General features: G+C 36.9%; 1 protein-coding gene across 1 annotated transcript in view; it reads left to right on the top strand.

The window, feature by feature from the left end:
- Positions 1–15,928, top strand: part of si:dkey-11f4.7 (piezo-type mechanosensitive ion channel component 2) — an 80,878-nt gene that overhangs the window by 34,801 nt on the left and 30,149 nt on the right. Inside the window, 12 exon segments of the mRNA XM_051906099.1 lie at positions 1,039–1,080; positions 1,376–1,408; positions 1,852–1,949; positions 2,961–3,124; positions 3,247–3,423; positions 7,214–7,360; positions 7,689–7,886; positions 8,677–8,881; positions 11,453–11,554; positions 11,645–11,810; positions 13,547–13,790; positions 14,702–14,798. Of these exon segments, the coding sequence (XP_051762059.1) occupies positions 1,039–1,080; positions 1,376–1,408; positions 1,852–1,949; positions 2,961–3,124; positions 3,247–3,423; positions 7,214–7,360; positions 7,689–7,886; positions 8,677–8,881; positions 11,453–11,554; positions 11,645–11,810; positions 13,547–13,790; positions 14,702–14,798 (1,673 nt within the window).

The raw sequence follows: 15,928 nt of genomic DNA, 5'->3' as shown, positions 1-15,928 counted from the left end.
ACATCTTCTTATGTCTAATGCTCACTCACCTGCCTTTTACACTGAAAAAAAAAAAAAAAAAAAAAAGTATTCTTAAAGGGTTAGTTCACCCAAAAAATGAAATTTCTGTCATTAATTACTCACCCTCATGTTGTTCCACACCCGTAAGACCTTCGTTCATCTTCGGAACACAAATTGAGATATTTTTGATAAAATCTGATGGCTCAGTAAGGCCTGCATCGCCAGCAATAACACTCCCTTTTTCAATGCCCAGAAAGCCACTAAAAACAGTTAATATATTTAAAACAGTTCATTTTACTACAGTGGTGCAACCTTAATATTATAAAGTGACTAGAATACTTTTTGTGCACCAAAAATAACAAAATAGTGACTTTATTCAACAATATCTAGTGATGGGCGATTTCAAAACACTGCTTCATGAAGCTTCGAAGCTTAATTAATCATTTGTTTCCAATCAGTGGTTTGCAGCGTGTATCAAACTGCCAAAGTCACGTGAACTATTGAAGTTTCAAAACACTTATGATGTAACGAAGCCTCGTTTACTGAAATCAACTGTTCAAACTGTTTTAAATATGTTTTTATTAGTTTTCTGGGCATTGAAAAAGGGAGTGTTATTGTTCCCGATGCAGGCCTTACTGAGCCATCGGATTTTATCAAAAATATCTTAATTTGTGTTCTGAAGATGAACGAAGGTCTTACGGGTGTGGAACGTCATGAGAGTGAGTAATTAATGACATAATTATCATTTTTGGTAATTAACCCTTTAAGAAAAAGTTTTGTACAATTTTCCAAACAAAACAAAACAAATTTACTTGAGAAGAAACATTGCACAAGATTTTAAGGAAAAAAAAAAAAAAAATGTCTATATGTATCTTTAATTTTAGTTTATTTTGCATTACTGCATTGGCACTGTCTTGCATTACTGATTTTTTCCACTTGTTGAAACTGCCAGTGCAGTAAGACAAAATACTCTTCTATCAATGATACATTCTTTGAAACAAAATAATATCTTATGATATTGACATGATATGATTTCAGAGAAGAAGATCTGAAGGAAACACTGAAGGGGATTTTTGATATGTGAGTATTTCAGCTCTTGCTTTAAATTGTTTTATTTTTTTTTTACTGCATTAAATAAATACATTTTCCATAATTAATTGAACTAAATCAGCACTATTAATTGACAGCTCTAATATATTATTTGTTTTTCTTAATCATAATTGCATCCTTTCAGCCCAGGTGACTGGTGATTTTGTGCATTTATTTAAAACAACCTGATCCTGAAGTTATTCATCATCCTTCCTCTCCAAAGCACCTTCATATGTTGAACGTTATAAGAACTACAAACTGTGACTTTGTTTTTTATTTACTGCAGGATAAAGAAAAACACAGAGAAACTGAAAAAATGGTGAGTGAGCTTCCTTTAGCTTTGCAGGGCTTCAAATGAGAGTTTATTAGAGAGCTATTAAAGTTACAGAAACTGATGGTGCTCTAAAGCCACGTGCAGCACATTACCGATTGCTTTATGTTAGTATCTCCCCTTCACCCTTATTTTTTTGTGTTGAATGAGATGCTTTGTTCTAACTTGTTGCAAGGATTTTTTTTTCAGTGTTCTGTTCATAATTTATTGTTGTTCAAAAACATTTTGACCCAGGTGCAGTTTCCCATATAACAACAGTAAATGGGGTTAGAAAAAGCCAAGTGGCGCTGTACCACATTTTCTGTTCACCAATTAATAAATCAAGCAACTACATGTAATTGAACTGCATTGTTTCAAAATCACAACACATTTCACCAGGGAGGTATACATGATTCTGTCTTTAGAATAGTGTGTTCTTTTCTCCATTAAAGGCTGAAGGAAGGGCAGCTCCGTGGAAAATGTGGTGATCAAATTAATATTTCATCTTCCTCCTTGGACAAACATCAAGAAATAGAATTAGATGATGATGGTAAGTACAATTCCTACCTGAATTTGGTTAAAAAGAACCACACAAGTAATCCATACAACACATTCTAAGTGAGAGAGCCATTATTTACTGGAAATCTTCTGCATTTTTTTTCCTCCAACAACACTCAATAAATCAATGTGTTCGATGAGCTTATTTCCTGAAATAAATTGAGGAAAACATTTCCACACAATTAGTGTGGAGAGTATAATTCAAACAAATGTCCATTCAACCCACCAGGAGTGACTAAAACACAGGGCTGTATGCTGCCTTCATGTGCTGTCGGAATTATCATAAATACGAGTTTCCCAGGTAAAAATTGGGCATGAATGCACTCTCAAGTCCACTGAGAAGCTCTGGGATCATTTTGATACCCAAGTTCCTGAGTTGGGCAGGCCATGAACTTTAAACTTAGCAGAGGGTAGAACGATGGCTGCTGTGACTGGTATTTTTATTCATTTTTTCCACAACAGCTACATTGCCTTGTCTTGTCCTTAAAGTAGAGCATGTTTACATATATGAATAATCATTTGAAGGCTGTATTTGGCCGAAATTCTGTCACAGAACTGACATTAGTACATTGCTCACTGAATAAAACTCTATACACCACAGTCGTTCCACTCTTCAGCACAATGGTAACAACAAAAATGCAAACATAACTGAACATTAATCATTAAAAGTCTTTCCATTTATACAAAAAAACATAAAATAACATTTATATAAATTTGACATTTCTCCCGATCCAGTCCTATGAAATCCTCTGTCCAGTGTTAGTTGTCTAAAGGAAAAAAGATTAATGTAGTCTAAACACAAAATAATTAAGTTAACTTTCATTTTGCACATTGAAAAGGATTGGGTGTAATAAAATTAATTTGTGTATTAATTAGGTGTAATGAAATTAATTAAGTAAACTGAACAAGCAGGGGGGAAAATCCACAAGACAGGCTCTATAAGAGTGGAAAAAATATGTAATGCAGTATATTGAAATAAGCAGAATGTGTGCATGTATTTTAGTGGATGCAGTGAACCAGTGGTTGGTGGTGGTGGACAGGGTGCATGAGTTGATCCTGCGTGCTGTTCTGTTGTTATGGAGATGTCAGGAGCTGTGCTGGAAAATACTGGAGCTTCACAGCTTCAAACTAGTCTCAACAGGCATCATCTGGGTTTGCGTGCAGGAGGTAAGACATAAACCAGTATACATCCTACACAAAACTTATGTTAGATTAGCTGGACATGCAGTCAACCTTCACTAGCACCTATACACTGCTACACACACTCTTACATGCTATATGTATTTCAGGTATCGCTGATGAACTTTTTGTTTTTGGTGTTGTGGACATTTGCTCTGCCATATCCAAAACTGCGGCCTTTGGCCTTCAATGTGTCTTCTGTTTGGGCCTGTGTGATGGTTGTGTGTAAAATGATGTACCAGCTAAAAAGTATCAAACCATCCGAGTATTCTTCAAACTGCACTGCTGTAAGTATTATTTATGTGACTGCTGCCTTAGAAACAAAATTTTACTATTATATTACTAATGCACCAGAAATTCTTATACACACACACACACACACACACACAGTGTTTCCCATTCATTACTTAGATTGTGGCGGCCCACCATAGTCTATTCTGTCTTGCTACAGTTTCATGATGAAGCCGAGAAAAAAAAAATTGGCGATATTTAAATTTCGTTTTCCACACATACATATGCACATGGTTACCATAGAAAGTTGTGCATGCCAGTGAGGTTTGTTTGACACACACACAAGCTTCCGTGTTTAATGTGTATGTATGTGTCGATTATTGTGATTTTCATTTTTGAGTGAACTATCCCTTTAACTCCTTGCAAGTGAAGAAATGTTGACGGTAGTCTGGTTGGGGCCCTGGAAGGGGTACCACCTGGAGACTCCATAGTTCTGCTGGGCAACTTCAACACTCATGTTGGGGATGACGGAGAAACTTGGAAGTGGTTGATTGGGAGGAATGGCCTTCCTCATCTTAACCTAAGTGGTGTTTTGCTATTGGACTTCTGTGCTTGTCTTGGATTGGCCATAACGAACACCGTGTTCGAACATTAGGTGATTCATAAGTGTACTTGGTACCAGACTACTTTATTTACTATCCAATTATGGAGGGATCACACTCCTCAGCCTGCGTGGGAAAGTCTATACCAGAGTGCTGGAAAAGAGAATCTGTCCGATTGTCGAACCTCAGTTGGAGGAATAACAATGCAGATTTTGTTCCGGACGTGGAACAGTGGATCAGCTTTTTACCCTGGCAAGAATTTTAGAGGGGGCATGGGAGTTTGCTAATCCAATCTACATGTGTTTTGTGTATTTGGAGAAGGATTATGACCATGTTCTTGGGATCACTTGTGGGGGGTGCTTCAGGAGTACAGGATAGAGGGGCTACTAATGTGTGCTATCCCGTTTTTATACCAGTGTTTCCCAACCCTGTTCCTGAAGGCACACCAACAGTTCACATTTTGGATGTCTCCCTTATCTAACCCATATATTTGTGGTCTTGGAGTCTCCACTAACAAGAGGATAAGTTGATTCAGGTGTGTTTTATTAGGAAGAGTTAAAAAATGTGTAAGTGTTGGTTTACCTCCAGGAACAGGGCTAGGAAACACTTCTCTATACAACTGGTCACACTTGTTCCCAGTGAACGCTGGACTCTGCCAGGGTTGTCCCTTATCACTGATCCTGTGTGTGATATTCATGGATGGGATCTCTAGGCACAGCTGGGGGGCAGAAGGTGTCCAGTTTGGGGATCTTAAGGTGGCATCTCTGCTTTTTGCAGATGATGTTGTCCTGTGGCTTTATCAGGCTGTCATCTTCGGCGCCTCTAAATCCAAGGCCAAGGTTCTCAGCTGGAAAAGGTGGATTTCCTGCTTTGGGTAAGGGCAGTGAGTTGCTTTCCAAAGTAAAGGAGTTCAAGTACCTCTGGGTCTTGTTTACGGGTGTGAGTAGGTCAGAGCATGAGATCGACAGGTTTATAAGTGCAGTGGCAGAAGTAATGCGGTCATGTACTAGACCGTCGTGGTTAAGAAAAAGCTAAGCCTGAAGGCACAGTATTTTGCTAAAAATGGTCAATGAAGAGTGGTTGTAGCTCAGTTTAGTCTTTAAAGTGCAAAGATTGATGCATTTAACCCCCTGGAGTCGGCGATATCGCCAGCAATACCACCTTGCTTTTTTTCTTATCAGTATGAAAGAGACCCAAAATACTCTGTCAATTTTGCACATACAATTAAGAGTTATACTCCATTTTAATCTGTGTAATATCTTCTTTTTTTGTGTACACTCAGAGTAAAAACAAAATGTTGTGCTTTTTGGAAAATAAAGAAAACTAACATGATGCGTGATCTGTCGTCTCCCTCTGAACGAAGTCCATTCTGATAGTTCTCAGAAAATGAACTGTAACTTAGTGAATACTAATCACAAAAAAAAAAAAAAAAAAGAGACTTATGTCTAAAGAAATGTTGAAATGTCAGGTTTTAAATCGTGTAAGTCAAATCGAAAACAAATATTCTCTGTTTATGTAATCTGAATGAAAAGAGAGAGATTCAAGCCGTTTGTGAGTCAGCTCATTATCCACTAATTCGGCCCATGGAGCTCACGCTTTATTCAGATGCAAATTCTGAGGCAATACATGTATACATCGTCGCAATTGTGTATTTATTATCTTCAGAAGTGTTTATCTGCATGTTATAGCCATGGTTAGCGATCTCTGGAAGCCTCTGTTAGTTCCTGGAATGTCACATGGTATGCCTGCTCTTCATTACAAGTCATTTGTGGACTAAATGTGCACAGAGCGCCCTCCGGCTGCAAGTATGAATTGAAAACACAGTACATCACAGTATCCAGTGCTCATAGTGATGACAATAAATATTGAATAAATATTACTCCTCTGTATAAAAAAATTGACATAAACATATGAGAATCCATCGATATTTCCCCAAATGTGCATGCTTTTAAGCTAAAAGCCCTGATGGATGTTGTTTTGTCAAAGGTAACAACCAAATTACAGTCATTATAAGATTTAAAGAGTAAAACAGAGTTCAAAATGTGAAGCTTGAGTCTTAGATCTTTTTAATGATGTATAGTTTGTCAACTGCACATTAACATTTAGGCTATATAATATAACAAATATAATAGCCTATATGAAATGCCATAGAAGTAACATGAATGTTCAGATGCTTTGCATCACAGAAATACATTATATTTTAAAGTATGTTAAAATAGAAAAACATTATTTTAAAGTGTAATAATATTTCACAGTATTGCTGTTTTTTCTGTATGTTTGATATACAGCATGATGAGCATAAGACTTCTTTTAAAAACATTATAATAGTGATGCGTCCAATCTTTTGACTGGTACTGTCATTTAAACTATAATAGGCCTATAAAAAAAATTTCTTCACATGATGTGAAATAATACGTGCATGCATGAAATCACAAAAATCATGTTTCTTTTTTTTTTGTCAAAATACTGGGTTTTTTCACATAGCCTACCTGACTGAAAGGGCTCATTATGCAGGTCATTATGCGGGTCTTTGTCTTCTCAGGTGTGAATCACAGCGTTATTCATGAAGATTCATGCCTCCATGCATACTGTGTTTCTTGACAAAAAGTAAAAAAAAAAATCAATATATTGTTTTATATGAACGAGTAGGCAGAATAATTTTTTACATAATTTTGAAGCAAAAACTCTAGTCTACAACCTCCAATACCCAGAAGTCTTGTGAACACATATTTTGTATTTATTTTGTGACCTTATTTCAGTGACTTAAGTTTTTTTTTTTTTTCAATAACCACGCATAAACGTTATTCCTTCAAAAATACAAACATGTACATACATGTTCCTCACATATTATGGTAGCCTAGTTTGTGCTGAATACAGTGTAATGACACCTTTTCCATTAATATGTTTATGAACAACTGAAAAACACACAAATGTCAGGGCATGTCAAAACTTCTCCAGGGCCCCAAAAATCCTCAGACCCCAGAGGGTTAATATTAAAATGTACAACATTTTCATTATAGAGAATGCCCAGTATAAATTTCTGAATGCTGGTATTCATTTCTTGCTATTTAATTGTCATTGTTAGGGATAGACAGATCACTTTTCATGCACACAGTAACTATTCATAGTTCCTAAAGTTGCCAAAAGATGAAAAGTTAAACAATATGTGATCCAAACAATTTTTGTCCTTTTAAATGTCCAAATTTTTATGTCCAAGTTCTTTAATAGTCCAACTTTTCCAAAGGGCCTGCCATCATCTAATGAGAGTTGGACTGCTGGTAATACAGAAGAGCTATTGAGGAATTCAGTTCTGTATGTGGCACCAGTAGATCCAGCGATGTGGGTCGGCGGACTGAGGAAGTGTGAGGATCGCATCCTGCCCTGTCTCAGGGTATTCTGCTAAACATTTTTAAAATAACAATGAATTACTTTCCTTTTTTCTTTTATTGAATACATTTTTTCAAAAACCCAAAATGGAAAGAAAAAAACAACAATATAACAGTTGTTAAAGATTCATATTGTTGATCTAAATATCAGCCATATGAATATTGCTGATCTAGGGCAATTATATCCTACCTAGCATATCCTGTTTCACCCATAAATATGTCAAATTACAGAATTTAAATTGGTTATAAATGGTGTTTATTGTTGACTTTAACTGAATTGTCTATATATGCACACAGAAGAATAATGTTTTTATTTATTGGTGCTTCCAATAGAATCACCTGTTAATTTTAGGCCTCCTTGTGTTTGATGTGACTGTCCATCGCCACCAGCTGCATCACCGTCTTCAAAATGGCCTTAAAGCAACATACAGCACCATATTTCAGGGTGTGACACATCATCATCTTGACCAAGGCATTCTGCCCTCCCTCAAATATTTTGCTAACTATTTCTTCTACAAGTTTGGTTTGGAGGTACGTAAAGTTAGTATACAATACTTTAAAACTTGTACATAGCATATATTACATAATTTAATGTAATGTCTTTTCATGTTGATATGAGTTTTTGCATTACCTTAGTGTCTGCTCATTATTGTTCAATTCAAGGTTGCTCATTTAACCCAAATATCAGCTTATATTCTATTAATTCTATTATAAATAAGCATGTCCTGATGCTGAGTTAGACCCTTCCAGGGTGAACATATTTTGTTGATCCTGGAACAACATTCCTGTCCAAAAATTTAGTTCTAACCATATCCTTGCCATTATAAAAATACTAGCTTGTTATTAGCCATGTAAATTCATGCATTAAATACGGTATAGTAGAAGTTATAGGGTTAAGAGGACAACACTTAAGTTTCTTGTTTTTCTCAGTGTTCTTTTTTTTCTTTTAATTACAGAGCCCAAAGTTTCTTGAGGTGTAAAACGTAATAAAAATGTTAGAAGAATGTTTTCTGTGGTATATTTTACTAAAAAACACCACAAGAAATGGCTCAAATATTGCCACAAATTTTGATAAAAGCCGCTGCAAATTCAGTCATTTTAGGCCGCAAAAATTTGGGGAAAAAAAAGTCCCACGAAATCCTGTTGACTTAAACTTGACAGATTCAATATCAATAGCTATTTTGAATTCAAATTTTATAACAAAATAATCATTCAGTATTTTACGTTCCAGCTTTTGCTGAGAATGTAAATCAGATGATGTCAAACTAGCATGATCTTTGAAATAAATGTACTACATTTTCCACTTTATTTTATGTATCAGGTTTGTTTTGTGGTAGCAGTAAATGTCATTGGCCAACGGATGGATATCTGTGCGCTTCTGCACTCTTTTGCTCTAATGGCTGTTCTGGCACGTCGTCGTAGGAAGGCCATTGGAGAAGTGTGGCCAAAATACTGCTGCTTCATTGCAAGTTTCATGGTGCTGCAGTACCTGCTGTGCATTGGCCTACCACCAGCGCTCTGCATCGGTCAGTTACTCAATATTTACTACTGCAAAGTTGACTTGTAAGAAAGGAATACATTTATTTGCAGGTCTTTTGCTGAGGAATTTAATGTTCAGGGAGTTAAATTTACACACAAACAAAACATTAGGTTGGGTTACAGATTTAACCCAAATATCAGCTTATATTAACAGATTTTAGCTAGTTTTTAATTTTTCTTACTGCTAAAAGTGTCAGATGTGTTAAATGTGTAACTGAGAAACAGACAAAAAGACACATGAGAAGAGGTGACTTACTATTTACCAATCTGATGAAGATGTAACCTTTGGCTAAGGGTATTATGAATAAAAATGCCAGACAACGGCACCTAGGTGATGATATCACCCAGGAAAAATACCAAATAATAAACACGCACACATACACAAAAAAAAAAGGTCACAACATGAAGGACCCTGCTGTTTCGTTTTAGATTAGGAGACAGATGTGACTTTCACACTCAATACAAGGATTAATTTACAAGAAATGAACCTTTATTCCATAATAAACATTCTAAAAGAAATCAGTTGTACCTCTGATTCACGCTCATGTACTCTGTCTTGCTCTTGACTTTCATTCTCCTTCTCTTCAGTGTGTAACTCCACCTCTATAAACTTGTTTCAGTCTGTTCTATACTCTCACTACAGATCACAATGTCATCTTTGAACATCACTGTTCGTGGGGTTCCTGTCTGATCTCATCTGTCATCCTTTCCATCACCTTTGCAACCAAGAAAGTGCCGATCCTTGATGCAATCTGTCATACCTACTCCACACCTCACACTGCCCTCATACAATGCTGTACTTCTCTGCCACTCCTGAATTGCTCATTCAGTACCACAAATCTTCTCATGGCACCCTGTCATATGCTTTCTCTATGTCTACAAACACACAATGCAACTCTTTCTGGCCTTCTCTATACTTTGTCATCAACACTGCCAAAGCAAACTTTGGATACTCTTTCCTGACATAAACCATATGTAATGGGTCTGTTCAAGATGGGGATTGAACCCGGGTCTTGTGTTCAAAGTCACTGAATTTCCTAACTGAGCTGACTCCCCAATAGTGAATCCAAGAGCAGAGATAACAGCATAGAGTCATAGGTCTTCAACAAAAGATAATCTTTAATAAATAAAGACAAAGAAGTCAAACTTCCCAAGACAGAGAAAAATAAAACAGACTGGAGGGTCCAAATGCAAAGAATGAAACAGACTTAGCTTTTCAGCAGGCAACAAAGGCTCAAAACTGAACAAAATGGCATGGCAAAAAAGCACTTATATAGGGCAAAACACAGGTGTCACACATGAAGCTTAAAGAGTGGTAGTGTTCAGCAGTTGCCTGGAGAGAGGCGCCACCTGCTGACCAGGAGGAAAATAACAGTCTAGTAATGATTTCTTACACCATATTGCTGCTCACAGATCATCACCTCTTTTCTCAAGTCTAGCTTCCACTGCTCTTACTCATAACTTCATGGTGTGGCTGATACACTTCGTGTTGTCCACCTGCGTGCACCTTCCTCCACTTTTATATGTCATCCTGTGCTCCTCCTCATACTTAAAAGATGTATTCACCACTGCAATTTCATACTTTTTGCAAAATCTACCACCATTTGCTCTTCTACATTCCTTTCCATGACGCTATAGCTATCAACTCTGTTCCCTTCACCAACATGCCCATTGAAGTTTGCTCCAACCACCACTCTTTCTTCCTTGGGTACCTTCTCCACTACTTCATCCATCTTACTCCAAAAATCTTCTTTCTCCATCTCACATTCCATATCCACTGGTGACATTTATCATCACCCCTTCAATTTCCAGCTCCAAATGCATTATTCTGTCAGACACTTCCCCTCCAATACACTCTTAACATACTCTTTCTTCAGGGTTACCCCTACACCATTTCTCTTTCCATCCCCACCATGGTAGAACAGTTTGAATGCACCTTCAATGCTCCCCTTCCACTGTCTTGTCTCTTGTATACACAGTATGTCTTTTCTCTGTTCCAACATATCAGCAAGCTCTCTTCCTTTACCAGTCATAGTGCCAACATTTAATGTTCAGACTCTTACCTCTACATTCTTACCCTTCCTTTTTCCGCTGTCTCTTGACATGCCTTCTTCCTCTTCTTCTCCTCCTCCTTTCTCCTTTGCCCAACAGTAGCATAGTTTCCACTGGCACCTTGCTGGTCAACAGTTCTGGTGGCGGTCGTTGGTAACCCCGTGCCTCGACTGATCTGGTATGGAAATCTGGTTTATGTTCGGCATTTCATTTGGCATAGGTTTTACACCTGATGCCCTTCCTGACACAACCCTCCCCATTTTATCTGAGCTTGGGACTGGCACCGAGAGAGCACTGGCTTGTGCAACCCCAGTGGTTGGGTTAAGCCAGAAAAGAAGTACAATGTAGAGAAAATTAGATGTCTCTATTAATTAGCTGATGAGTCAAATCATGAGGAAGTACAAGAATAGGGCCAGGATCATTCTAGAATCAAAAGTAATTTTTTTTTATAAAGCACAATATCCAAAAAGCATGTGTCCTAATGAAACACTTCCACTCTCTGCTAGATTATCCCTGGAGGAAGTCATCTCCGGCTTTGAGCTCTAATCTGATAAAGTGGCTGTATCTACCGGACTACGCCATGAGTCCCAACGCCACCTTCATCCTTTGTGATTAACTTCATCACACCACATTTAATTAGCTTTTCTTCCAAGAGAAGTGTGTGTATCACTCTAATTTTCTCATTTCTTTTTGATCAGATGACTGCCTGCTGTTGTTGGTAGCGTCTCTGCAGTGGCAGGTCTTTGAGGATGAAAATCAGGCTTGCGTGAGACTCCTGGCAGGAGAGAATGTGGAGATCAGTCGAAATCTGGATCCTCAAACCCTCAACCAGTACACTCCAGTCAACAACTACCTTCATTGCCGGTATTTGTTGGTTTTCCATTAGTGTACATTTTTCTCAACAAAACAATGTATATTAAACAATGTATATTGTAATTGGTCCTTAGCAAAGTATAAGATAATACAATTTTTTAAATTTTATTAAAAGCTTAATAAAACTGTTGTATGTGTTAATAACTCATTAGTTACAGTTTTTGACAATTGCTTACAATTTCTGAAAATGTGGCTTCTCTAAACTCTACACACACATCCCCTAAACACATTCACAGCATGAAAAACACCACAAACACTTATGCTGTGGTCAACACCCGAGTTGACCACGTTCCAGTACACAGGTCGAAAAAACTAAGATGTAAAAACGAAGATGAAACTAAGGACTTGTTCAGGCAAACCTTTGTTGTGCTTGCTCTTTCTGAATACAAACACATAAAAGCGGTATTTTGCACAGACAATGGCAAAGAGTCATGCCCACAAATAGAGGTTGGATAGTACTGTGTGTCAGGGACACAGACGGAGGCAGGCAGGTAAGTGTTAAACAGATAGTTTTATTGAGACAGAGGCATGGACACTGGCGGATGGAGAATGCAGGTGAGTGAATGAACAAGCACTTTGGAACAGTTACTTAGCTGGAGTGTAACAGATGATGTCTATAAAGGTGAAGGATCCACAGGGAATGGAGAACAGACGATAGAAGACGAATGGAAGAGGATACGGGAATCTCAGGTGAGTAACAGGTAAGGATTCCAGGTATGGGAGACGTAATGCATTCCATAGACGAGACCAGACAATGTGGTGGAGTAAACATGGGACTTAAGTAGTGGTGTGCTGATGAGTGGATGGCTTGCAGGTGCAGGTGATGTGTGACTGAGTGCAGGTAAGAAACCAGAGGGATGCTGGGAAATGGAGTCTGGAGAAGATGAGACAGACGGTGACTGTGACACTGTGTGCACCACTGAGTTTGTGCTAATGAAGAATATATTACTACTGTTTCACTACGGTTGATGCACTTAGCAGCCATATTGGGATCTGAAGTCAAGGTTGTTGCAGTTTCCCTGAGTTTCCAAATCACTGTTCTGACTTGAGGAGGCGTTCCAGTTAAAAGTTTCTACTGGGAACTAGGAATTTTCCACTTCAGAGGACAGATGGAATGCACCATTAATTCAACTCTATTCAAATGTTGTTGTTTTTTTGCATCATAACTCTTTCATAATTAGCTGTAAGTGTTTTCACTAGCTGTAGTCTGTATCTATCAACTCACGTTTGATGTATGACTGTCTGCAGTTTATGATGTAGAAAAAAATATGAATTTCTCTTCAAGTAATGTAAATAACATACCTTATTTTACTCGGAAATCAAAAGCCACCATTGTAAAAATGCACAAATACATTTGGTGCAAAGATGGGTAAACAGGGTGAAATTAAAGGAACATGGATGGGTATGTAAGACAGACAGTAAAGGACAGGTGTCAATGTGCAGAATAAAGACAAACAAGTAACCAATGGAAGCATACTGAGTATCACACTGACTGAATGGATGCTTAGAATGTGACTTTCATTTGTCCTTTTGTAGTTTAGCCAAGAACCTTCAACATGTAACATTACAAAAAGATTGAAAAAATTGAGGTTTTCAGTTCGTGCAAAATGTGATAGGGTTCAGAGTGCCATTTATTGCATTGCTTTAGCCTAAATGCTAATGTAACTACATGTTGTGTTATATGTACAATGTTGTGATTTGTTATGCTTTTGTGTGTGTGCCTTCAGGTCGTATCTGGACATGATGAAGCTGTTTGTGTTTAGTTATTTTTTCTGGCTGGTGTTATGTCTCATCTTCATCACTGGAACCACAAGAATTAACATCTTTTGTCTGGGTTATCTGGTGGCCTGTTTCTACTTCATGCTGTTTGGAGGCACATTACTGCTGCAGCCAGTGCAGTATGTGCTCAGACTGTGGGACTGTCTCATAGCATACACCTGCGTGGTCATCAGCCTCAAGAACATGCTCTCAGTAAGTGTTCTGTCACGCCCTGTGGGATGATACTGTGACCAAGAGAAAAATATAACCATACTGTGCCACTTTGGGAATTTCCATTCTGTCATTTCTACCATTTAAAGGCAGTTTTTACAAGGTCAACACAGAGGATTCAGAAATGTAGTTTTTGATTACAAAGTTTTATTAAATGCCATGCATAGATAAAACCAGATTAATGAATAGAAATAGTTTTATTAAATACCAAACACACTACAGCAGATGTAAAAAGTCTACCCACCTTTAGGAACAGAAAGGCAAATGGAGAATAATTAGCGTAGCTGCTTTTTTTTTATAACATAGTGGACTTTGTAATCGATACGAACTCTTGCAGCTGCATTTTGGACTAATTGTAGCTTATTATTTTTTACTTTATTGAGGATGCAGGACAATTAGTCTAGAGGTCATGTATGCATGAACTAACTTTTCTGCATCAGAAACAGGTAACATATTCCATAGCTTGGTGATGTTTTGGAAGAAGGCTGTTTTTGTAACATGCAGAATATGATTTTCGAAAGACAAGTTGCTGTCTAATATAACAGCCAGGTCTTTAACTGTAGAGGATGAAGTAACAGTACATCCTTTTAGATGCAACTTGTATTCTAAGAGATTCTGTGTACAGGTTTTTGGTCCAATAAGTAATATCTCTATTTTATCTGAATTTAATAGAAGAAAATTAAAGGTCATGTTTTATATCTTATATCACACTCTGTCAACTTGGATAATTTAGAAATCTGGTCTTGAAATATTTAATGGAATATCATCCCATAACAGTAGAAACTAATCTTATGTTTTCTAATGTTACCTAGGGGCAGCATGTATACTGAAAATAGATGTTATTCCTCTGAAGTATAACTACTTATTGTGTTTGTGCGTGTGTGTGTGATCAGCTTGGCTCTTGTGCTTATCTGGAGAGTCTACAAAAGCACGGCTGTTGGCTCATTCAAGCTTTTAGCATGTTCTGCACCATCAAAGGCTACAAGTTACGTAAGTAATGTAATGGAAAAGGATTCCAATTAGTACACCACCGGAAATGTCGGTAACACTTTATTTTTACTTTTAACTAGTTGCTTATTAGCATGCATATTACTAGAATATTGGCTATTTATTAGTACTTATTAAGCATATATTAATGCCTTATTCTGCATGACCTTATTCTGCATTCTTAATCCTACCCAATACCTAAACTTAACAGCTACCTTACTTACTATTAATAAGAAGTAAATTAGGAGTTTATTGAGGGAAAAGTCATAGCTAATAATTTATATGTGTTCCCTATACTAAAGTGTTACTGAAATGTCATATTTCATTTATATTTTCAAATCTTTCATAGGCTTTGTACACAATGCAAAGTTTTGGGAGTGACAACTGCATTTATTAATGCACACCTAAGGTGTAATGGCAATTCTACTTCACATTGTTGGCCACATTACCACCTCAGCTGTACATGCATTTTCAATAATTCAATGATTCATCATCAGTAATTCATTGCATATGTAAAATAAATACAGGAACCACGATGGATGACAAAACTATACTAATTTATTGATATTTCATGGCTGTTAATGAGAAACACAGATGCCAGTTTAACTTGTTTAGTGTAAGCTATTGTTCCCAAAACTAACATTAGTTACTGAAGTCCTATTATTGTCTGGAATGGTTTGTAAACTGCCATCGACTGTTGTTTGTGCTTATTAAGCTAGTGCTTTTTATTGTTTTTTTTTTCTTGTGAATTGTAAAAAATAACCAAAGACTACTTACTATCCTTAAGTTCTAGCGACTTATAACCTTTACAAACAAGCAGTAATGAATCTCAACACAGCTTTTCATTACAATATAAGGTTCTGTGATTTATTTATTCTATTTATATATTTATTTATTTTTTGCTGGCTATTGTTTGTGTGTATATATAGCACAGTAGATATTAAAAAGTCATTTTCAGAAAGTGTAAATCTACATTAAATGTACTGCAGGTTAATGCTGGAGATTTAATTTTCAACCAATAAATTGACACTTTAGCAGAGAAGAGATTCTTCAGCAGAGATTAGAATTAGATCCTTTCTAAAATCTTAAACTTAGTATAATGGGAAAGCAGTTGACCAGGGGCATTACATAGG

The sequence above is a fragment of the Ctenopharyngodon idella genome, chromosome 9, assembly GCF_019924925.1.
Source record: "Ctenopharyngodon idella isolate HZGC_01 chromosome 9, HZGC01, whole genome shotgun sequence".
Classification (NCBI taxonomy): domain Eukaryota; kingdom Metazoa; phylum Chordata; class Actinopteri; order Cypriniformes; family Xenocyprididae; genus Ctenopharyngodon; species Ctenopharyngodon idella.
This window is presented reverse-complemented; position numbering and strand designations above follow the sequence as displayed.